This window comes from Xiphophorus maculatus, chromosome 6, assembly GCF_002775205.1.
Source record: "Xiphophorus maculatus strain JP 163 A chromosome 6, X_maculatus-5.0-male, whole genome shotgun sequence".
NCBI classification, from domain to species: domain Eukaryota; kingdom Metazoa; phylum Chordata; class Actinopteri; order Cyprinodontiformes; family Poeciliidae; genus Xiphophorus; species Xiphophorus maculatus.
In genome coordinates this window covers 12,976,127-13,001,374 of record NC_036448.1, presented here as the reverse complement: position 1 = coordinate 13,001,374, position 25,248 = coordinate 12,976,127, and the positions used below count along the sequence as shown (strand labels likewise).

At 40.0% G+C, this 25,248-nt stretch overlaps 2 protein-coding genes across 2 annotated transcripts; both read left to right on the top strand.

Annotated features, from left to right (window-relative positions):
• Window positions 1-42: 42 nt before the first annotated feature.
• On the top strand, window positions 43-4,760 carry gpr148 (G protein-coupled receptor 148). The gene is made up of 2 exons (XM_005796062.3): window positions 43-466; window positions 2,598-4,760. Exon 2 carries the CDS (start codon window positions 2,668-2,670, stop codon window positions 3,622-3,624), a length of 957 nt encoding a protein of 318 aa, XP_005796119.2. The 5' UTR covers window positions 43-466; window positions 2,598-2,667; the 3' UTR covers window positions 3,625-4,760.
• A 2,468-nt stretch (window positions 4,761-7,228) lies between these two features.
• klhl24 (kelch like family member 24) lies at window positions 7,229-25,202 on the top strand. The gene is made up of 8 exons (XM_005796061.2): window positions 7,229-7,486; window positions 8,790-8,908; window positions 8,992-9,827; window positions 11,270-11,454; window positions 16,821-16,939; window positions 20,713-20,901; window positions 22,315-22,503; window positions 22,607-25,202. The coding sequence occupies exons 2-8, from the start codon at window positions 8,834-8,836 to the stop codon at window positions 22,802-22,804; spliced, it is 1,791 nt and encodes a 596-aa protein (XP_005796118.1). The 5' UTR covers window positions 7,229-7,486; window positions 8,790-8,833; the 3' UTR covers window positions 22,805-25,202.
• The last annotated feature ends 46 nt before the right edge of the window (window positions 25,203-25,248 follow it).

Here is a 25,248-nt window from a genome sequence, read left to right as displayed (position 1 = left end):
AACCAAACATGGCCCTGTTGTGTCTGTTGTTTCTCAGTCTGCTGATGAGGAATTAATTTTTGTATTTGTTTAGGTGGCGTCATTAGGCTGAAGTGTGATGACGTTAGGGTGACCTTAACTCACACAGCATCAGATGTGGATGGTGCAATTTGGTTTTTTGATTTTTAATTCAACTAAATTTGATCTTTGCTATTCTGCAATGAAATATTGTAATAAAAAAAAAGATCCAAATCAGATTAATAGCTTAAAGATGAGAAGAAGAAAAAAACAACAGTATAAGCAATGCTAAAAGCCTAAAAAGCTCCACCCTGTTACTATGTCACCAACAAGTGGCCGCAGCTTTTTGCTTCTCTTATCACTGAGTCAACAAAGAATCTATAGAGATAGAAGCAGCGTGTGAGAGACGTTGTACAATGGACTATCATTGATTTGTGCAGCACAAGCAGCATTTTCTCTTAGAAATAAGGTAAGATACCTTCATTCAATCAATAAAATATCATGGTTTGTTTTTGCCAAGACTGAATTTTATCCAGTTCAGTTTGTGTCAGATCTATCTGTACTGTGGTGGTATTTATACTGTTTGAACCTTTAAAATGTATTTATCATAAGCATTGCCCTATTAAATCGATTACTTAAGCAGGTTGAAATCAACTTAATCATGTCATTCTTTAATATGTAAGAACCATTTTTTTTTATTTGTTTTTTTTATATTTTTAAAAGTAGAGTCTCTAATAATCAACCTTTATTTGTATGCTGGCGAGAAGTATGGATTGCTCATTTCCATATTCATCTGTGCTAACATGGTGAAGTATTTAAAGTTATGTGACCTATTTCCACCATTAAGCTTCCACTGCTGCAAAATTGAATTAACATCATTCAATGAACAGATTATGAGTGAGCTACAAGAATTTTATGGATCCCACCTGGTGAGATTCAACTGCAACATCACAAGATAGTTACATTTTCTGAAGTATGGGTGTAAACAACACACATTTTAACCTAAAATAGAGTAAGTGTTCAGGTTTTATCAGCTGTGTATTGTTTCCATTTTATATGTTAGTTTTTATAAAAGAAAATTTACCAGATCAGTATGCATCAGTCAGAACTTCATGCTCATATAGCAGCTGCACAATTGTGAGTTGCTTGTATTACAGAGATGATGCAGAATATCTCAGTTGATATACTAGTGATTGCAGAAATATGTCTGATACTAAAATGTAAAATAAAATGTCCCAAGCTTGTACATTAGTTGGGTTTCCAAATATATAGCTAGACAGATCGTAACTATCCCTTTGCTCCCATACAACACTCTTAGATATACATCCAATACTCAAAAAACATAAAATTAAAAAAAATAAAACAAGACTAACATTAACTCCCCAATCATATAATATGATATAGCTAAATTTGTGATGTTAGTCATTTATAGAATTTTAGTTTGAAATCCGATGCTCGTCTTTTTTGCTGGTTTACGTAGACCAGGAGTGTCAAACTCATTTTGATTTTTTGCCATATTCATATCATGAGTGTTCTCAAAGGCCGTGTTATGGCAGAATGCATTGATAAAACAACCCATTAACAAATTGTTAAAACGTGAATAAATATCTTTCTCTGCATTCAATGAGTTAAAGTTAAATAATATTGAACATCTTTTCACATTGATGTAATTTGGCAGAATGCAGATAAAAACTGCACACTGCAAAAATACAGTTGTAGATATGACAAGATAGTTGAATGAAGTATGGGTGTAAACAACATTATCTTGAATTTTCTATTTATATTTTCCTCTAGTGGGCAACATAAAAGGTTATGGTAGCCCAGACTTTGCTCCCAACCTGGGCCTTGAGTGTATATGTGACATAGACCTTGCCTGAATGTCTACAAACCATTTAGGCCGATTTTCATCTTTAAAACATACCTGTTGAAACTGGAATTCACCACTGTATCAGAATATATGCCAACAAATCCATAGGTTTGTTGTCTGGATGGAAGGAAGGACTTTAGTAACTCTCAGCTCCTAATCTGCCCAGGTAAATTTAGATATGTTGCTAAGGAGATTAAAAAAAAAAAAAATCAGAAGCTATAAATAGTGCAACCAGTTATCCAGGTAACATCAGTTGGTAAAAAGCAGTGATAAAATTAGCAAGTTCAACCACTGTAAACATGCATGCAGCAATTCTCCATTTAGGAATAATGGACAGGATCTACTGCCTAAAATGTAAAAGTATTACAAACTCATAAAAGTGATGTAACAACATTTTTTTGAATTTATTTTGTAGAATTATTTTTCAGAGAGATTTATTTTGCAAACCAGCTTGTTTTACAAATCACACAAAAACAGTAATTGCTCAAATGAAAAAATTAAACATTCATTTGCCAACATGGGTCGTTCTAACTGGCATGCTACATAAAGATTTACATATATTCATTTGTAAATCATGTTGATTTTCTTTTTTCTAATAGTTTAATTTAACCACTATATATTTTATGATTAAAAATGTTGCTTGTGCAATGGACCTGGTTTGTTACATGCTCATATTTTAAAGAGGGTGCTCTCTGTTTACAGTAGTTTATGGTATTTTTTTTTTCTTTTGCAGGACATTGCCGGACAAAGTACAGAGCCACATAAATCATTCATCAGTGCTTCCTCTTCGACGCAAAATCACAATGACATCATCTCGTCCGCTCATTTCTAACCTCACAATGGACTGGATTGAAAGCATGGAGCGCTGGCATCTTCATCTGTTTTGCATCCCCACTGCCGTCATCTCTTTCGCCACATTTATAGCCAGCCCAGTTCTGCTGGTCTGCATTTTCCTGTCCCGTGCTTTGCGTAGGGAGACCCGCTACCTGCTGGTGGCCAACACCCTGATCGCAGACATGCTCTTCCTCATCCTCAACCTGGTCACATTGATTGGTAATGCTGTGAGAGCAGAGATACCCTGGTTTGTTTGTGAACTATTCACAACTCTCCTTGTCACGGCCTACAGCTGTGCCATCATCACCGTGACACTCATGGTGGTCGACACCTTTGCCGCCGTCCGCTGGCCTCTCCAGTACCATAACCTTCTCTCGCCTGCCCAGACCAACTGCATACTAGGGGTGGTTTGGTTGCTGTGCGCCATTTATCCGTTCACCTTAATGATGATGATGAAGGCAGAGCTTTCTAACGACAATGTAACCGTGTGTTTGGCTCTCATCTCCCTTGGTTTCTTTAAGGTCAAGAACATAGGGGGGATCGACATGTACTTTCTTGTAGCAGCACTGACCTGCACTTTTTTAATTTTTTACTGCTACATCCGGCTTTATATGGTAACAAGGATGCAGGGAATTTGGCACAGCCGCTTCTCTAGGGCTCGGGTCACAGTGCTGGTCCATGGGGTTCTGCTGCTGCTCTACTTTGCCCCTGGCTTTGTTTTTGCCCTAGAGATCTACATCTTTCAGAAGAAAAATGTAAGTCAGGATCTTCGCGTGTGGATCAGCACGGTCAATGCTAATTTTCTCATGCTGCTTCCCAGAGCATTTGCTCCTTACCTGTATGGGCTGAGGTACCGAGAGATTTCTGAAAGTCTCACACTTCTGCTACACCGTCACAGAAGAAACAGAGAAAACACATTATCATAAAGACTCTTAGGATCTGCCCACAATTAAGACCTATTACCACTAGGTTTGTATTGGGGGCTATCTATTTTGTTTGATATATTCATTGACTGTACATACATAATGCCATCAGGGCTAGATTTTTGTAATTGGTTGCATAAAGGTCTGTATTTTACTAAAAAAAATAAGTCTAACTTTTGTTTGTAAATATCAAAAGACACTTTTTGCAACATTAAAGGTGCAGTATGTAACTTTTATATATAAAGTGTTTTTCACATATCTTTTCAACCTCACTGTGTCCTGCCAGGATAACATGAGACAGATAATCTGTGAAAAAAATAAAAAAAATAATATTTTGCCTCCTCCCTGTGGTCCTACTGCCATATGAAGAAATACACTGCTCCCATTCAGAAACAACCAATCAGAGCAATGAGGAGAGTAGATGGCAGAAGTATGGTAATATGACGTTGACTGTACCAGGGGTCAGAGGAGCTTGATTTTTTCACAGAGAGTCTCCCTCTTATTATACTGTCAGAACATTGTAATAATTGTAAAAACTTTTTATATATATTTATATGTAAAAACTTATTTCTCAAATATAGAGTCACGAGTTGCAGTGCACCTACTGCAGCTTTGAATGCTAACAGGATCAGATAAACTAAATCTGAAAAATTTTACTTGTGTTCTGAAAATCAGGGTTGGGATCTTGATTGCTGCCCTGATTTCCTTATCGGTAAAAGTCCTGCACTGTACACACTTTTGTTTGAAATTGTTTTTCTTTAGGATTAATATGTTTTCAGTCCGTGCTGAAATTTTAAATCCAAATGGAAATTTTGTCAATCTCAGGAAATGTGTGGATGTGAAATGATCAAATGTTTTCACTGTCGAAAAAGCAGCTGACTTCTTATTTCTCAATTTTTTAGATTACGGTTCATGAATCAATAATATAGTTAAACACACAAAAACCAACTAGATATTTTTTAAACACATAATGCCATGACTAATGTACCCTTTCTTTTTAGTTATAAGAAAAAACATTCAAAATAGTTGTCAGTTTGACATTTTCCTTAGTTACTGACTTCCAGAAACAGCAAGCAGTGAAAAGCTGTTATCTTGCTAGTTTTTAACTGGTCAAATTCAATTCAAAGATACTTTCTAAATCCCAGCAGAAATTAAATACAATAATAATAATAATAATAATAATAATAATAATAATAATAATAATAATAATAATAATAATAATAATTATTATTATTATTATTATTATTATTATTATTATTATTATTATTATTATTATTATTATGTTGCATTCTTACTGCTATTAGAACACTTACTCCATCTTACTTTGGATTAACTTGAAGTCCTATTTACTAAATGTGCCATTTTCTTACAATCTCACCACTTAGAAGTACATCATTTTGTTATGAGGTTTTTCCTGGTTAAGTCTTCAAACTATGGCTGGTGAATTCTCTTTTATGGTGACCATGTTGCAAGTGTTGCACATCTGGATAGCTTGCAGTTTATTTTGTGTGACGAGAGTATTTTTAATCACATCGTGCATAGTTAATTTGCCTTATTTTGTATAATTTCAAATGAAAGTGTTCTTCTCGGGACTGCACTGTGAAACAGTTGTTAGCACTGTTGCTTTGCAGCAAGAACATCCTGGGTTTGATTACTAGTTGCGATATTTCTCCCTGAACATGCATGGTTTCTCTCAAGGTCTTTCAGCTTTCTCCCGCAGATCAAAGGCATACATGTAATTTTAGCTGACCACTCCAAAACTGAGGCCTGAGTGTGTGAGTATATGGAAGTTTGATATGTATTTCCGTTGACCTGTGATGCAAATGTCAAGGCTATATGCTGCCCCTTGTCCACTCACCATTTATTTGGAGACCTAACTAACCCTGCAAAGATAAAGACAGGACAGAGAACAAACAGAAAGGTGTTTAATTTTCAATGCTCTTTTCAGCGGCACTACATTTAAATGTCTTGTGATCTGTAACCTTTTATCGACAGTTAATTCTTTATTTTGTCATACTGTTGAAAACGTTATAAATGATTATGACTCTTCTGTCAAATTTTTCTGACACTCCTAAAGTAAAGGACAATCCATTTAATTTAAGAAACCTCTTAATTAACAATTGAAAAGTCAATGTGTTATATGCTGGCTGATATATAATTTCCAACGAGGATGCAACATCGCTGCAGCCTGTAGTTATTTGTTATATGGTGTATTTTGTTATTTAAAGAACTCAGTTTGATTAATAAGTATTTCCTATTTTGTGCCTGAGAGGTCTGAAATTGCTATAAATGTTACACAAGCACTGCTAAGCTTGTTAAATTTGTATGTTTATGTTTGGAGATTTAACAATTTTGCTATGTAAAATGTACTGCCTGATGTTGTATAAAAAGTCTTGTGGAACATGTTGATGGACTACAGTTTATGACCATACTAAAAAAAAAGCACTTCGCTATGTTTGCTTTCAAAGCCTTGTTTGTCTAAAACTGGGTGTGTAAATAGATCACTGACATAATTTATGGACCATGAAGGGAAATGAATGGCGGTAATGAGTCAGACACCGTTTGATGGAGGACCTATAGTCTATTTGTGTGCTACAGCAGCTCAACAGCAGAGGGACACATTTGTCTGTCTAACAAGTACAGCAGAAGCGCCTGAGTACCTAAACTTCATAGCACATTTGGCATGTCGTGAAATTTGCCGGTATTTACAGTTCTGTAATAACAACTTTCTATTTATTGAACAGTAAAGTTTCATTTGTATTTGCCTCATTTGCAAAACAGTTGTGTCCACGGAAAAAAAACAACTTAGGTCTTCTCCTATTAAGTGGCTTGGTTTTGGTCAACTTGACCACCAGGTGTTTTAGTACACCGCATAAACCACAATGCTTTGTCCTCCACTAATTTCCCCCGTGTCTTGATTTTGGTAACTAATCTGGTAATACTGGCTTTAAGCATATTTTCAAAAAGTAGCAATATTGTGGAATTTGACCATCACCTGTGGTTTATGTTAAGCTTAAAGATTAGGTTTTTCCATATGCATTGTTGTTTACTTCGTTGGAAGTGTAAGGTGATCCAGTTTAAACCTCTTGAAAAGTATTTTGCAACATTGGCAGGAAGTTATGACGTCCTTTGTTCCAGCTAAGTTCCTCCTTCCTTCTCACCTGCAGGGGAAATGTGGGGGAAGGGTAGTGACCATCATTTTGTTTTGATCGGTCGATAGATATAAAATTAGACGACGATAACCATTTTTATGCACTATTTGTCCATATGTAAACATTAAAATCTTTTTGTAAGCAATTTAACTCTGCAAAACACTAAACATCACACACAGGTTTTTATAACAATGGTTTAAAAGGCAACGCTATCGGTTATTTTCGTATTTTTTGATCCTGCAGCCACTTCTTGTTATGGATTTTTCTTCTGATGAAACTTGCGTTTGTTTGCAAACAAAGGGAAGCCACGTGGAGAACTGGAGCCTCTTGGGGAGTGTAGTTTTCTTGCCGGACAAGTCTACATCCCTGGAAGGAAAAGAGACTCGGTTTCCCAGGATGCATCAGTAAAATCTGCGTAGGCCCAGTGGAACGTATTTTTTTCCCCCTGACAAGTAGATGTATATAAAGGGTTCTGTTTACAACAGGGTCAGGTAGTTTAGAGTCTTTGTTTTTGCCTTCGGAGCACGTCAAAATGTCCTGACTGTGTTGCAGCCAAGTTATTTTTTCACAACAGTTCGATGGAAGATATGATAAGTTAGTGGCGAGCGTTTTTAAGATAGAGTTTTATTTTTTTTTTCCTAATACTTTCCCCCCCCCTTTGTTTTTCCTTTACTTGTGACAGAAGACAGAGGCCGCATCTGGACATTTTCACGGTAACGCTTTTGTCTTGTAAAACTGTTATTATTCGCGGACATTTGTTGGGCTTGTTTCTCGCTCTGTTGTAATTATTTATTTGTTTTTTCTAGAATCTAACCAACTTTATCAGTTTGCCAAACCAGTAACGGTCGGGCGCGAGCCAGCTCTGCTTTGTTTAACCGATCTCGCCACGCAGCTGCACGCTCTTTAATTAATTAACAGTAATAACATATTACAACATTTTAATTAAAAAAAAGGGGGCTATATCCAGCTTAATATGAAAATAAAAACACAAATAGATACATAAGTTCAGATGGTTTTATTATTAGATCTCTGTTTGCTTTAGCCCAGTGTTTCTATATATATACCATGTTTTCTTTGTTTCCTAAGCAGTATAGCTCATTCACACAGGAAATGTCAGACGCCTCCTGGCTAAACTTGTATTGTAATCTGCCTGGCTGCAGTGACCCGCTGCAGCGCTGCTGGCAAATAAGACACGTGAATGGGTTGAGTCCAAGTTAAAAATAACAAGGGATAAATGACCTCAGTAGGCCTGTGTTGTTGTTAGGTTTTGAAGCAGGCAGTATAGCCCAAGGCATAATTTTTTTTCTCTAAAGCTAAAGAAGGTTTTTTTTCCAGAGGAGAAGAAAACACTTTGTCTTGGTTAAGAAATTTGGTTGGTCTATGCATTTGTACTTTTTTGTATTATAAAAAGTGACAATAGCAAAAGATAAAAGTTTTTTTTTTTTTTTAAATGATGCAAAAAAGTTACTCAAGGTTATCTGTTGGCAGTCCGGACTCACTTACTCAAGCGCTCATGACATTTTCTCTTATAGCATCCCTCATTACCAGTTTCTTTCAAAACAAACCTGAATGGCATGTAGGTTGGCCTCTCCAACCGTTTCTTTCCCGCCTCTTCCTCTTTGTCATCCTCAGTCTCATGCAAGCAATTGTGCTCCAGGGCACAACTGTTTGCAGAGGTGATGAGCACGCTAGAGGAAGTAGGGTGTATTTATTTGTCACCTGTATTTACCCAATTGAAAACATCTATCTTTTTCCACAAGATTGATTATTTTCTTTTCGCTTATGCACAGTTAACTTAGATTTTAATTAAATTCAACTTATTTATATAGTGCCACTTTACTTTGAATGTCATTTCATGGCACTTTATAAGACAAGCTTTAGTTTTATGTTGTACCTACTGATCCAATTAGGGTAATATTTCTGCTTCTCTTGCCCCTTCCTTGTTCTCCACTCTTTGTCCAAATGGACAACCACATGATGAATAATGCTGTGGTATCTTTCATTTCATCTTTTTAGATTACCCAAAAGTTTAAGGAGCATTTCTGTTAACGGTAGCAGCCATGGTGTTGGTTCTGGGCAGGAGAATAAACAGCAGTATCTCAGACACCAAAGAATCACCACTTGTCAAACGCAAGGTACTGAGTCTTCTGATTTTAAGCATATTTTATGTTAGCCACAATTTTTTAAACATATTTATGAATGTAATTTTTTCCTTAAGGTTTTGCCAGTTGAATGCAAAGTAGGCGATGTCTTTGACTTCTGCTCTGGTGCGTCACATTCAGAGGGAATCCTTCAGGTGTTCAATGAGTTCCGCGACTGCCGCCTTTTCACTGATGTGGTTATCAGCGTGGAGGGCCGCGAGTTTCCCTGCCACCGCGCTGTTCTCTGTGCCTGCTCTTCCTACTTCAAAGCCATGTTCTGCAATGATCACCGTGAGAGCAGGGAGATGCTGGTTGAAATCAACGGCATTGTGGCCGAGGCGATGGAGACCTTCCTCAACTATGTTTACACTGGCCGTGCCAAGATCACCACCGAGAATGTCCAGTTTCTCTTTGAAACCGCCAACCTCTTCCAGATCACCACACTGCGGGATGCTTGTGCAAAGTTCCTAGAGGACCAGCTTGACCCATGCAACTGTATTGGCATTCAGCGCTTTGCAGATACTCACTCTCTCAAGCAGCTTGCTAGTCGCTGCAAAAGTTACGCCCTGGCAAACTTCTCAGAGGTGTCACACCACGAAGAGTTCCTTGACCTACGGGTTGAAGAGCTGAAAGACTATATTGGCAAAGAAGATTTGTCCGTCAGTAAGGAGGAGATAGTGTTTGAGGCAGTGATGAAATGGGTGTACCACAACGTGGACCAAAGGCGAAGCATGCTAAAGAGTTTGCTGCAGCACGTTCGGTTGCCCCTGCTTCATCCCAATTACTTCGTCCAGACAGTGGAGGGAGACGAGCTCATCCAGAACGCTCCAGAGTGCTACCAGCTCCTCCATGAGGCCAGGCGCTACCACGTGCTAGGAAACGAAATGATGTCACCCAGAACTCGTCCACGCAGGTAAAGAAAATGTTAGCATTCTTTGGTATGAGGAAGGTTTCAGGCAACTTAAATATGAAAGTCTGTGGAAGTAGTGTGACTTCAAATGACTAATTTCCTCAGAAAGATATCTTTTTTTATATACGTCTGCCATTCCTGTTTTTGTTTTCTTTTGATGGCAAGTTGCTAATGCACTCTGTGCTCCTGGCTGCTGTGGTTGTGGTGTTGTTGTTGTACATGCTTGTGAGCGAGACACAGACAGGGAGTGTTATTGTGCTGAAGAGACAAGTTTGGCGCTCACTGGGCTTTGTTTTGTAGCACTGTCTTGAAATGTAAATGATAGAGGGGAGCCAGGCATGTTCAAACATAGACAGCTTTTAAAAAAAGAAAAAAGATATGATGCAAGAAATAGCAGTCAATTGAAAATGTCGAGTTTTGTGATCATACCACAGGTGAAGCTCACATCACATGTTTTTTCTTTCCTGTGTTCCTGTTTGTTTACAGAAATTTACTGGATTTTCATTTATTTTTGGTGGTTTGTTCTTTTGTTGCTGTAGGGGTGTCCAGTTGAACTCATTAACAAAGGACAAAGGCTTGAGCTGACTGATACTTTCTAAACATGATACTAAAAATGAGCATATGGTGGGCTGTCCCCTAGCAAACGGCAAGGCAGCTGTGTTTGAAATTTGAAACGCTGCAATGGTTAAAATGGGGCCAGTTCCAGTTGTCAGTTATTAAGGCTGTGCAACATGTATTTCAGGTGCATTGTCATCATACAGGCGGAGCTGTTCAAATCAGCAAACCAGTTGAGCAGTTCATCCCTTCCTTTATTGTGTTCTCCATTTGCCTAGAGGGCCAAAATGGTGGTCAAAACAGATCCTCTATTTTCTGGCTTGGTTTGTACACCAGTGCCTCTGCTTTCTTCAGAGGTGCCAGGAATATAATTGATCTGTTGTACACACACTCCAACAGATGTAGCTTAACCGCTTGTGTGCAACAATGTCTTTTAGTGGGGTGCGTGTGTGTGTGTGTGTGTGTCTGTCTGTATGTAGACAGCTAAGCACACAGCTGAAGCCCCTCAACACCTGCCAGTGTTGGGTCTGCTTTCTCCCACATGCTAAGGAAAAGCTGTAGCTTTGTGTATTCATCAGTCTAAGAACAAACCTTTGTGATCATGGAGATTCTGCTCAAGTCTTCTTTCTAACCAAGTCTTATGCTGCTGTATGTCTTAAATGATCTGAACTTTGTCTTGGAGTTAATTATAAATCGTGCCTTTGACAAATGTGGGTTTGTATGCAAAGTTCCTTCATAAGGTGACAGACGAGACCATATTTAGACTACCGTAGTTTGTCTGTTGTTTTTTTAAACTGATTGGAAAATGTTAATTTTGGGTTTTTTTATTTGTTGTTGCTATGATATCTCACATTTTTATTTCTGACATCTACTCACTCTTCTCCGCACAGGTCGACTGGTTACTCAGAGGTGATTGTAGTGGTTGGAGGTTGTGAGCGAGTGGGGGGCTTCAACCTGCCCTACAATGATTGCTATGATCCAGTCACAGGGGAATGGAAATCCCTGGCAAAGCTGCCTGAGTTCACCAAGTCAGAGTATGCTGTCTGCACCTTGCGTAATGACATCTTGGTGTCTGGTAAGATCATGTTGTATTTGTTACATTCTGTGTATTAGTAACAATTTTTGGAGTCTTAAAATCAAGCAAACTAAATTAGTCAAACCAAAATGGAAGGTCAACAGTTCTGATGTCAGTCTGGTGGGTTGGTCAATAGGATCTCTGTATTTACTTACCTAACCTTAACCTTTTACCTATGCCATTGATCTGGAAGTGTCATAATGTGCGGGTGGTGAGAGTGGTGAGGCAGACGCTGTAGACCCAGGTGGGATGAAAATGATGATTTTAATGGTGAATAAGTCCAGGAACAAGCAGCAGGCACAAGGAAACACTGACAACGAATAGACTAGACGTAGACGAGGACCCGACGAGGAACAAAGAACACAGGTGGAGTTAAATACACGGGAGGGTAATCACAGAGACGAGACACACCTGGGAACAATCAAGGGGAGGACAGGACAACGAAGAGACTAAAGGACACAGAAAACTCTAAATAAACACAGAAAAACACAGATCCTGACAGTACCCCCCCCTCAAGGGCGGCTACCAGACGCCCACAAAACAAAAACACAACAAGGGTGGGCGGAGGGGCGCTGGACGGGGGGCCAGAGTCCAGAAAAACAAAAAACAACCCACCATCGTGGGCGGAAACACAGGGAGGGCCAAGAGTCCAAAAACAACAAAAAACTACCCACAGGGTGGGCGGAGGCAAAGGAGGCGGGAACCACAGAGGCGGTCCGGCGGCCGTCCGCGGCGCTGGAGGCGGGAACCACGGAGGCGGTCCGGCGGTCGACCGCGGCGGCGGGAACCACGGAGGCGGTCCGGCGGCCGTCCGCGGCGCTGGAGGCGGGAACCACGGAGGCGGTCCGGAGGCCGTCCGCGGCGCTGGAGGCGGGAACCACAGAGGCGGTCCGGCGGCCGTCCGCGGCGCTGGAGGCGGGAACCACGGAGGCGGTCCGGCGGTCGACCGCGGCGCTGGAGGCGGGAACCACAGAGGCGGTCCGGCGGCCGACCGCGACGCTGGAGGCGGGAACCACGGAGGCGGTCCGGCGGCCGTCCGTGGCGCTGGAGGCGGGAACCATGGAGGCGGGAACCACGGAGGCGGTCCGGCGGCCGTCCGCGGCGCTGGAGGCGGGAACCACGGAGGCGGTCCGGCGGCCGTCCGCGGCGCTGGAGGTGGCGATGAGTCCCGGGGACCGCCCACAGACGGCGACGACGAGCCCCCCGAGGCAGGGTCTCTGGTGGAGCACAGGGGGTCTCGGTCGGAACGCTGGGGGTCTCGGGTGGAACACTGGGAGTCTCGGTCTCGGGTGGAACGCAGGGAGTCTCGGTCTCGGGTGGAACGCAGGGAGTCTCGGGTGGAACGCAGGGAGTCTCGGGTGGAACGCAGGGAGTCTCGGGTGGAACGCAGGGAGTCTCGGGTGGAACGCAGGGAGTCTCGGGTGGAACGCAGGGAGTCTCGGGTGGAACGCAGGGAGTCTCGGGTGGAACGCAGGGAGTCTCGGTCTCGGGTGGAACGCTGGAGGTCAGGGTCTCAGGAGGAACGCTGGAGGTCAGGGTCTCAGGAGGAACGCTGGAGGTCAGGGTCTCTGGAGGAACGCTGGAGGTCAGGGTCTCTGGAGGAACGCTGGAGGTCAGGATCTCTGGAGGAACGCAGGGAGTCAGAGTCGGAACGCAGGGAGTCTCGGAAGGAACGCTGGGAGTCTGGGTCTCGGAAGGAACACTGGGAGTCTCGGAAGGAACACTGGGAGTCTCGGAAGGAACACTGGGAGTCTCGGAAGGTGCGCCGGCTGGAACGCCGGCTGATTCGGCCTCGGGTGCGCCGGCTGGAGGTGAGCCGGAGCGGAGCCTCGGGGCCGGCTGCGGGGGCGAGCCGCAGCGAAGCCTGGGAACCGGCTGCGGGGGCGAGCCGCAGCGAAGCCTGGGAACCGGCTGCGGGGGCGAGCCGCAGCGGAGCCTGGGAACCGGCAGCGGAGGTGACAGCTCCGGAAGGCGACGAGGGGCCGGGTCCACCGGCGGCTCACGTCGCTGTCTCCGGGCGGCCTGGGGTGCGCCGGCTGGAACACCGGCTGATTCGGCCTGGGGTGCGCCGGCTGGAACACCGGCTGATTCGGCCTGCGGTGCGCCGGCTGGAACGCCGGCTGATTCGGCCTGCGGTGCGCCGGCTGGAACGCCGGCTGAGGCCTCGGGTGCGCCGGCTGGAACGCCGGCTGAAACGGCCTCGGGTGCGCCGGCTGGAACGCCGGCTGAAACGGCCCCGGGTGCGCCGGCTGGAATGCCGGCTGAAACGGCCCCGGGTGCGCCGGCCGCACCGGTTGGGGGTGCTGGTCCCGGAGCTGGAGCTGGATCCGGGCTGGCGGAGAGACTGTGCGGCTTGGGAGGCAGAGGTTCGCCAGCCATGACGGCTAGAGCCGCCATACGCTCCCACTCTGCCTCCCTCTGCAACTCCACCAACCCCGGGTGCGGAAAGCGAGGAACCCAGTAGTCCAACAGGAGCCCCAAGCGGATGGCGAAACCGAGCCGTCGGATGGCAGCGTACGGCTTGGCCATCGCCTCCTTATACTCGCTGATCGTTTCCGTCAGCTCCTTTATATCTTCTGGGTCCATGATGTAAAACTAAAAAATTAGCGTGCCTCACCGTTCGTCCTGGTCGGGTCCTTCTGTCATAATGTGCGGGTGGTGAGAGTGGTGAGGCAGACGCTGTAGACCCAGGTGGGATGAAAATGATGATTTTAATGGTGAATAAGTCCAGGAACAAGCAGCAGGCACAAGGAAACACTGACAACGAATAGACTAGACGTAGACGAGGACCCGACGAGGAACAAAGAACACAGGTGGAGTTAAATACACGGGAGGGTAATCACAGAGACGAGACACACCTGGGAACAATCAAGGGGAGGACAGGACAACGAAGAGACTAAAGGACACAGAAAACTCTAAATAAACACAGAAAAACACAGATCCTGACAGGAAGCACATGTTGCAGAAGGAAACTCCTTAATGAAAGCAGCTATTGAAAATAATTTTTATTTAAGCAGTTGTGACAGTGACATGCCCGACTTCGCTGTATAAATAGATGCCTTGTAGGAGACATTAGCGTACCATTGTATCTTTTTTTTTCTTTTGTGCTTTGTTGAGGATGATTAACTACCAATAAATATTTGCAATGTAGAAAATACTTTTCCATATTTATGTGCTAGGGAAGTTAATACTCCTTCTTTCAAGTATCTTCCTGAAAAACTAGTCAAAGTCAAGTTCATCTTAATTATCTAGAAGGACAATGTTATTAAAAAAAATAAAAATAAATCATTAGAACACCTTTAAAGTTAGTACTCATCTTTCTTACCGTCCAGTATTTATAATATTGGCAAGAAAGCCTATGATCAATTTTCCCCTCTGTCATTTTTTTAAAGCCTTGGCATCTTTTATTGAAAACATCTGGCTGAACTCTCAGAGTTCAGTACTAGGAGACGCCTTTATTTGTCAGCTAACTCTTATTATTTAGTTAATCTCTATTGTAACAGCTTTCATAGAGCTGCATGTATAACACATTCTAGAAACACTTATTGGTTTCTAAAGATTTTACAGTGAAGAGCTTTGGAAAAAATCAGAACCTTATATATTGCATCTGTCATGGCCTCCTGGAAACTGCTTCATTTTTTAAATGAACTGTGGCCAAAAGAGCACAAAGTCTCCTCTAAGAGAAAAAAAAAATAAGACCTAGATTATGCAAGACATTTCTATGACCTAATTTATTTTAGCAAATGAATACAGATTGTTGTTAAGCTTAAGGGACTTAAGGTCTGCTTCCAGGTTGCAGCACGTAGAGTAGCTGCATATTGTTTAAGGATTGATTCACATTTTTCCTTTGGTAAAATTATTTTAAAGAAAATTCTATTACGGAAAGTGTGGAGAGCCCATAGGTACTGGTTGTGTTTAGACATGCTTTAAAGAAACTATTAACATTAATGCAGATAAACAGCTGAGTAGCGTAAGAAAAAAGAGGAAAAACAAGTCAAAAGAGAGGGAAAAAAAAAGAAGTGTCTCCTTCAGCAAAGAGTCTGCTTTGTTCTGTTCATGTGCCAAGTCCTCACATGAGTTATAAATCTGCTCTTGTGCGCTGCTTAAAAACATATATTACTCCTCCCCCACAGTTTTATGCCTAACATATACAATACATATGCGTTACTTGTTTATAGTCTTATGGTCTTCACTGCCCTATTTTTTTTCCCCATTGTTAAGCATTTGATCTTTTTTATGACTGATTGTCCTCTATACTTTTAACAGCACTGGTGTGCTTTCCTCCTGTCTGTGTCTGTCCCTTTTCACACAGGAAACTGGTACAAACACAGGCCTTCCAGCCTGTACCCAAGCACAGCTGTAGCCTGTAAACTGCTTGGCTCAGCTGCACATACAAAAAGTATTGTTTCACTGTCCACTGACAGGAAGCGTGCCAATGTATGGATAAAATTTCATTAAACTGTTTTCTGTCATATAGATGAGCATTATATGCTGGACCAAAGCTAAATGAACCTCATACATTGTGGCAGCCGAAACAAAGCTGGAATAAAAGCAAATTATGACATTTATTTCACACATACTTTATTGGAACATTCAGGTTTTGACTCGTTATTTAAAACATTATCTTTCTAAATCCCTTTTTCTCTTTTAAGAAACTCTTCTTCCATTGACATGTTCTGTTTTACAAATTTTTAATTGAGGCCTCAAGGGCAACAGACTGTCTGGCTCTTTAAGTATCTGGCGGATTATTAAGTAGGCACCTGCTGGGTCTAACTTGCTTTGCAGATCTTTATCTGTCTTTTTGCTTAATTTGAAATGACTGATTATTGTTTCTTCATTATCAAAGAAACAGTATAGGGTGTAGATATGCAGTCAGAAATTTTGACAGTTGGATAGGCCTGAAGATAATGGAATACATTGAGAATATCTAATGTATAATATCTAATAGTGCATCTCTGTGATGAGTGGTGAGAGGTTTATTGTGAGATTTCAGGCACATGTTGTCACTTGTTGAATGCGTGCCTGTGACACAATAACATACTTATCATTGTTCTTTTTTTTATCTCAAACAAAACCAACTTTTTTTCCTGTACAAGCCTATGAAATAACTCCAATTCTAAATTTACCATTTGTGATCTCACTCAATAGATTTGAAATGTGTTTTGCTGCTCTAGCAGTCAGTTAACAAAATTAGGTGAAGATATGCATGTATCTTGCTTTTGTGCTGGAGGCATATATTTAAAATAACACATGGCAGTTGGTAAACTTTGTACATGTGTCTGGCTAACAGATTCTCTTTGTTTCTGCCCTTTTTTTCCACATAAATTTGTCAAGATTGTACTAATAATGTTGTATTGCATTTGCAGGAGGACGCATTAACAGCAGGGATGTGTGGCTGTACAACTCGCAGCTCAACCTTTGGATCAAAGTGGCTTCTCTTGTCAAGGGCCGCTGGAGACATAAGATGGGTGTCCTACTGGGCAAGGTATTAAAAAAAAAAGTAAATCCTCATGTTTCAAATGGGGTTTTTAACTTTTTTATACATCCCAGCTTCATATTTTAACTGCTGCTTGAGCCACAGCAATGCCAGGCTTGTCACCGGCTGAAGTTGCATAGTTGCGTAATTCTCACTGCCGGGGATGTTTTGCACGAGATCCAACAAACTTAAATACTTCAGTATGGCTTTTGGGTAAAAGAGTTTCTAAATAGATCATGATGCAAAGCATCTGCTGTGGGTGTCTGGGGTTTGTTTTCACCATATAGAAGAAGGCGTTTTTTGCATGCAAACTATCTGGATGGCACCAGGATTTGGTACATGACCCTTAATAGTAGAGTAAATACTGTAGGTGTTACGGCGAAACTATAATCCTTGTTTATGAAAACGCTGTTGAAGATTCTTCAACAGAGTTGAAGAATCTTCAACAGGGGAGGGCAAAGTACTCATCATTGCTTACTCACAAAATGAATGATTCGGTCTGGTGTAGGTGTTATTGAGAAATTCGGAAGAACTTGGTAAGGTAAAGAGTATGAGGATGTTCAGGCACATAATTGAACTGCTTTCGTTTCTTCTTCTTATAATAGTAAACTAATTACTTAGTGGTTGACATGCTGGTCCTTTTCAGACCTTGCATACAAAGTGATGACTCACTAATGTTAGATGTTCATAGTATTTTTTTTTTTATCACACTTACACTAAATATTTTTGATTAGAATCTCGTTATCTCGTTTATGCCAGTTGGCAGATTTGAAAACATGGATTGGAGTAAATAAGGTGCGGTTTCATTCTGGACAGGTGGACATTCTTCTCTGAGGGCAATGTGAGTTCAGCGGATGAGTGCCAGCACTTCATGCTTCCAAGTTAAGAACAAGTTGAATCCACTAATATGTATCAGGCTTCATCCATCTCAGCACTAGCCATAGATAGCGAGCAAAGCAGCTGACAAATACCTCAATACACATAAAATCAAAACGTTAGACTACATTTCAGACCATATAAGATATGTGATACAATGTTTATGTAGGAAAATAAATTCATCCTACAGGAGCGGAATCTGTACAGACTAGACGGTGGTATCCAAAAATAGCACAAATGACTTATGGCTTAAATATCTCATGAAATGTAATGCATTTTTTTATTAATATGTAAAAGGAAGTACTAAATAATTGTAATCATCATGTAATAAGTAAATTAGCATAGCTTAACATGCACATAATGTACAGTCTTAATTTAAAACTACATATCTTTTACTGACAAACATGTACATGTTTAAGCACAAACATGCTGAGCATGGATAATAGCAGGTATTCCTGGAAAGTTTCAGCCTCAAACTGAACTCTGATTGATTTAAAGAATCATGGCTCAAGGAGATTTGACCTATGACCTCAAAACTGCACCCAAAATTCCTAATTGTTTTATCACAGCAAACACATTTGATTTGTGCTCCCACAACAATGTGCTAATTAGCTCGGTGGTTATAATGTGGCTATAGAAAGGTGGTACTCAACACTTGAAAAGGTTTTTGAGGTGTAAATTTGAATCTCTATTTGTTTAAATACTATTTAGCTACACAGTAAGATTGCAAAAATACTGTTTAAAACAGTTGTAGGACTATTATGTATACATATAAATGTATATATATATGAAAATATTGTATAAGAAGATCATTGATTACATGGATTTACGGTATGATAGAAAAAAACACTCATTGGTCTTTAATCCAAGTAGGTTTATATCTATATTTCTTTTATATTTCTCAATTTGCGTATATCTTTTTATTGCTCAATCTGTTAAAACTTGATAATTAAGGTGACTACATCCATTTCAGAGTTTTCTTTCCCCTTTGTCATAACTGTGGCATTTAATGCTTGATGGTTCCTCATTTTTTTTCTCGTGAATGTTTTTTGTCATGATCTTACTAAAGATTCTTTAAGGTTATTTCTATCTTTCAGTATCTCTTTCGATTGTTTCTCCCTGACATACTTCAGAAGAGTTACTCCCTTCCCCCCTCAGCTTGTCCCTAATTATTTCCTCATTCAGTCTGTAATTTCCTCTTTTGATGGACAACTCTGTTGCAAGCCCACATGCTGTAAACAACCCACTATAATCATCACATACACATGTTCATCCTTTATTATGTTAAAACATTCCACTAGCAGTTCCCGTCCTGCCACTTTGCATCGTAGAAAATCAGATATGCTTTTGCATGACTGAAAATGCTTGCTGTATGCACGCAGACCTCACAGTCATTCTTATCTACTCTTGGTTTAAACTTCTAGTGATGATTCTCCTGTTAGACTGGTCCTGCATGAACAATGCATTTTCAGAAATGGGTCATAATTGTTTTTTTCCTCTCCAGTAATAGATAGATCGTGGATTTTCTTTTGGTCTATAATTATCAGCTCACTCTCACCTACTTCCCTACCATTATTGTTATCTTTTTTTTAGGAAGTGGTTGATTGTTCAGCTGTCATTAAGCAGTTGGTTTAGTGTTTTTTTGTTGTTTTAGTATCTATACATGTTTCGTGGCGTTAAAATCACGTATGTTATAACCATAGTTGTTATGGTTTTTTAAATATACTGCCACTGTTGTCATTTAGCAGGACAATTTCTGGATATATTTACTGAACTATTAAGGGGTCAGTGTATTAAAATAGTAAATCTGGTAAAGCTAAATGTACATGTTTCATTTCTTATAAGACCACACACAAAAGTCCTATATCACTCTGAAGCTTTCAGTTTAAATATATGCTCATTAGATGTGAGTGGGTAAAAATTGTTTGACTTCAGCAAAAATTTGGGTGAAAAAAGAAGTGTCTAATTATAGTGGATTTATCTCTAGGTGCCATAAGTTCCTGTCTTAATGTGTGTTTTTTTTATTTATAGTAACAATCAACTAGTGTTTTGTTACAAAATATCAAGAGTGTTATACAATCTGAACTTGGCCTAAGTGATTATGGTCTTATTTTGGACTTCAAAGTGCTGAAGCGACTTCACAATAAAGATGTACACGTTACTGTGTTGTGCATTCTTGATTGTTACAGAAAACCAAAAGAATCGTTTGAAAGCAACACACGTTGAAACCGAAAACCAATGAATGACAGTTTTTCAGTTGGAAAAAGCAGTAGTTACATGTCCCACCTCTACCCAGCAGACAAACACACACACATCTGTGGGCCCCAATATGTTCCGTCTTTTGAATTAGCTTTCTTCTCTTTAACTTTATGCATTTGGGTTCCCTTTTATTTTTATTTCCGGGAGTCAGCAACTGCCTGGAGGGTTCCTGTTGAGAAATTCTACTCTGATGATGCATAGTTTAACCTCCTCTGCACTGGTTGACAAGGTGTAATCTTTTTCAAGAATGTTTTTCTTTCAAATGTGAAAAACACAAAATCCTTCAATCATTTGATATGTAAAAAAAAAAAAAAAGGCAATTTGGTTAACTGCTAGGTGGCATGTATCTGCTAATTTGACAAAAATAGTCAGGATATTGTGGTACAGACATAAAAACAAGGAGGAGCATACCTCTTTGTCTACCGGCAGAACGTTGTTCGTCTTCCGGACCTGACTAACTGGTTTCTTAAGTGTTCAGGTGAGCAGCTATTATTTATGCTCACAAACGTTAAATAAAAACATTTTTATAATATTGTGGAGCAATTTAGTTGGATAACTCTGTTTCAAAATGCTGCCATGAAGGAAACCTTTGTTGCACGTGAGAGATATTCCTGTGTTTCACTGATTTCCTACGTTTCTATCCTCAGGTCTACGCTGTGGGTGGCTATGACGGGCAGAGCCGCCTGAGCAGTGTGGAGTGCTACGACTCCTTCTCCAACCGCTGGACAGAAGTGGCTCCAATGAAAGAGGCAGTCAGTTCTCCAGCTGTGGCCAGCTGCAGCGGCAAGCTCTATGTTATTGGAGGAGGCCCGGATGATGAAACTTGTTCAGACAAGGTGAGAAACAGATGCGTGTTCTCCCTCCCACACAGTAAACACATGTTGTATCGGAGGTGTGTTTTAACTACAGTGGGATTCTCTCAGTTATAAAGTTTTCTTTGTTAATGCATGGAAGCAGTAATTTAGTGCTAAAGATTAAGTTCTGTTTGAAAAAAGTAAGAAAAAATGGCAGTTTGTCTACTTTTTCGTTTGTTAGTTCTGTAAAAGGATGAAAGACAAGCTGTATTTTTTTTCTTTTTAGTAATTTATGCAAGTCAAACGGTCTCTGCAGGTCTGATCTGGTTCAGAGTCCTGATTGCATCAAGATCTACATCGCCCATTAAAATGTAACAATAGATCATTTCCCAACAGCTTTTATAGGCTGCAGAACTAAACTAATGCCATTATTTCTTGGTGGATGAAAAACCTCTGTTTGAATTAATACATTGGATGTTCACTGGTCAGTTATGTCAAGGGTTGTGCTTGTAATTGAACAACAAATCCATATCGTCAATAACATGACAGGGTTGCACTTCTACACAGCACTGAAAATGAAAGAAACTGAATGTCAATTAAAAGCTATGATGACAATAATTAAATGGATTTTCTAGGTACACGTTGAGCCACAATAACTGTAAGAAATTTAAAGAAGATTTAGCTCTCCTATTGAATGCTAAACCAGAAACACACCATAAATCCAGGCATGACAGTTTGCTGGAAAAGTGTGATTATGTCTTCTGATGATTGGCATCGTAGTAAAAACCCGAGTGCCTTTCTTGAGAATCCTGAATTCCACAGAGGTAGTCATTTTACTCAAAGGAGTTGCAGGATGTTTGCTCACATTAGAAGCACACACAGTATGGCAAGGTGGTAATCTGGTTGTCTGATAAGTGATTAGATAAAGATGGGTGCCTGTCTGTCTGCATGGCTCACTGTCTTCTACCTTACTACAGAGGAATCTGAAATGTAAGCAGACTTTACTTCAATGAACCAACTCAAAAGAATCTCAGAGTGACAAGAGTCCTCATTTGCCACAGTGATAAGGATTTTATATCAGAAATAGACAGAGACCAAAGATGGTGTGGAGTCTATGTTAAATATATAGTTCCTTGCGAAAGCATTTATCTCTATGACCACAACCCTCTAGAGTTTTAGAAAAATATGCCAAGCTTTTGTCTTGCCTAAATTAAGATGAATTTTTGTGACTGGGCAAAAATCGGAAAACATATCTGTAAAGTTCTTTAAACTTTGTACTCTTCTCCCCTGTGTTCTAACTAAATACATTGATGTTTGAAGCTTATCTCAGTTCACAAGACTCCTCAAATCCATGTCACATACTCCGTTGTACCTTATTTCGGTTTCCAATTTATTTACATTTTATACTTGAATTTTGTATCTTTTTCTTACTAATCATGCAACTCTACCTTACAGGTTCAGTGCTTTGATCCAAATACAAATACATGGTTACTACGGGCCAGCATCCCCATCGCTAAGCGCTGCATCACAGCTGTGTCCCTCAACAACCTGATCTATGTCTGCGGTGGCCTTACCAAGAACCTTTATTGCTACGACCCAACACAAGACTACTGGATGCTTGTGTGCCACACCTTTACCAAACAGGTGACTGATTTAGATTCAGATCGTTTTAAAGTCTGAGCAAGTGAGATATAAAGTACATAGTCTTAAGCAGCATTTTGAAACCTTTGTTTTGGTCTCTTTACAGGAAAGTTGTGGCATGTCAGTGGTTAACGGGAAGATCTACATCCTTGGTGGCCAAGGGGAAAATGGTGAAGCTACAGATACAATCGTATGCTATGACCCAGCGACAGGCCTCATGTCAGGAGATCATGGCATGCCACGACCCATCTGCTACCACGGATGTGTAACCATCCACCGCTATTGTGACAAAACCAAGCCATGACTCTAAACACAGAAACACAGACAAGCGACATGTGAGGACACACCACTATAGCCAAACTTTTTATGTACTTCACATAGACACATATTACATTTAAACAAAAGACATCTGAATTAGTTCAAATTAAAGGAGCAGGGAGCTAATTTATTCTTTCCCATCATTTTGTCTTTTTTGGGGCAATCTGCACATATTTTAGATTAGGCAATCTAAAATGTACCCCACTGACCTGGTTCCTAATATTTCCATACAGCAGAGCATATGGAAATACTAATTAGAAGTATAAGTATTTTTTTAAAAAAAATGTATATACAGTACAGACCAAAAGTTTGGACACACTTTCTCATTGAATTCAATGAGAAGGTGTGTCTAAACGTTTGGTCTGTACTGTATATATATATTTAAACTGTACTTTTTTATTCGCTGATTTGTAATTGAGCTGAAATGTGGGCAACAGTCAGCCAGCTGACTATAGTGCCACATTATCAGTTCTTTTATCCATTTACAGCCCTAACCCGTTAAAAAGAGGCTGAAGTAACACATTCATCAGTTGTCAGTGATAGCTCTGCTCTGTTGTTTCAGTTTTTTCCTCGCAAGTTCCCACTTCACAAGCTTGTTTCCCCTCACCTGTTCCACATTGTTTCATCACCTCAGTTTGTTTTCTACATTACTATTTGTGTTCTCCATTGCAATTAACTGATTTCTCATGTTTATATATATATATATATATATATATTTCTTTAATTTATATGTCTTTTTATTTTTTTTTATAAAAGCATGTCATATTATTTACATCATTGGTGTGTCAGATAAGTATTACTGTCAGCTTTTTGGTGTTTGGGACATGTGGGTGGTTTTGTTAGTTAGAAACCTTTGTAGATCAAACTCAAGGATCGCTCTGAATAACTGATGTGTGTGCATGACAAGTATGGATGTGTGACTTTTATGACTCAGCCTGGATGTGTTGGAATCCAGCAGGTTTGACATCAAGTTGTAGCATAAGCACGGCACAACTGCTAACTCTTAATTGAGGCTGGCGCCTCTCACTTAAACATTAACATACAAAGATGTAACTTTGAGTAACCAAGGGTGCGTTTGTCTGTATGTGTGTTTGCTGGTCGGTGAAGGTGTGCAGCAATGGTATACCTCACATATGGGGTTAAGAGTACATGCTAAAGATTTACGACTTTGTGGCTCACAATCTGTAAAGTTTATTTTGTTTTTTGTTTTACAAGTTGGTATTGATAGACCAGAGAATTGCTGTGAATATAACTTTAAAGGTTTCTCTTTGTATGGAAAACATTGTTGTTGTTGTTGTTTTTTGTGTTTTTCTGTAACTAAGATCCCCAGCTGTGCACTTTGACAAAACCTTTTTCAATGTAGGCAGATTTAGAAACGAAATTACCTTTACTTTCATGTAAAGTGCACAAAACAGTAAATCATCTTTAATGGCTTTGAGTTCTTCTAAAACTGACAAACTGAACACATTTGGAGAGTTTCTTGCCATTTTTAGGACAACAGGAACAATCTATGCGTGTATTACCACTTAGAAATGCGCAACTTACTCTGTGGACAGTGAGCGTTACATATATTTTTATCTCTGAAAATCAACAAAGCTGTTGGGGTTATTTCCTTTTATTCATCATGCATGCTATGAGACAGCTTAATTTGGTGTTAGGCCTTGAAATTAAGAACCTCTTGATTCTCTTCTCCACACATAATTTTTTTTTGTTTGTTTGTTTTCATAATGTGCTAACTCAGAAGGCCAGCTGGACGGGTTAAAGGATGGGTTAATGTAAGAAAAAGGCTTAAAATAGTGAGAATGAGAAACAAATGTGCTTTCTGCTGAGATTTTTAAAATACCTTTAAATTGAGACACAAACATTGTCCTGATATTTTGATTTATTGGTTTTGCAATGAACTTTCATTTATTGCCTGCTTGTGATGAGCCTATATACTGTTATTTTGTTTAATCTGATTTCTTTTTTTTTTCTTCTTCTTCTTTTTGCGGTGAGATGTGTATTTGTGTGTTGATCAGATAACATCATTCCAACAGGTTAAATGGTATATTGCAAATGCTGACTGGAATAGTTGAGCACAAACATATATATAGTTTACCCTTCATTATAAATACAGATATCAACCAAAGTTAATCTGATTTTTGTCCCAGTTTATATGTGTTGAAAAATAATTGATTGTACCTGCATGTAAGATGGACGATTGAACATGTTAAATGCTGTGCCGTATGCCTTAAAACAAATCATGACAGGGCTATTTAATCTGGCCTTTTTGATATTGTTTATTGTATGTATGATGTAAGAAAGAGAACATTTTGGATATTGGTAACCTGCAACATGTTGCACTGGTTGAAAGAGGAACATCAATAAACTCTTTATAAATGCTTTGCAATGGTTTATGAATGTCCACATTAAGAGTAAAAATATACATCT

Coding starts and splice junctions, on each gene's coding strand:
- gpr148 (XM_005796062.3), top strand. CDS start 2,668: ATGACATCATCTCGTCCGCTCATTTCTAACCTCACAATGGACTGGATT.
- klhl24 (XM_005796061.2), top strand. CDS start 8,834: ATGGTGTTGGTTCTGGGCAGGAGAATAAACAGCAGTATCTCAGACACC. Junction 9,828..11,269: donor CCCAGAACTCGTCCACGCAG/GTAAAGAAAATG, acceptor TTCTCCGCACAG/GTCGACTGGTTACTCAGAGG. Junction 20,902..22,314: donor ATGAAACTTGTTCAGACAAG/GTGAGAAACAGA, acceptor TCTACCTTACAG/GTTCAGTGCTTTGATCCAAA.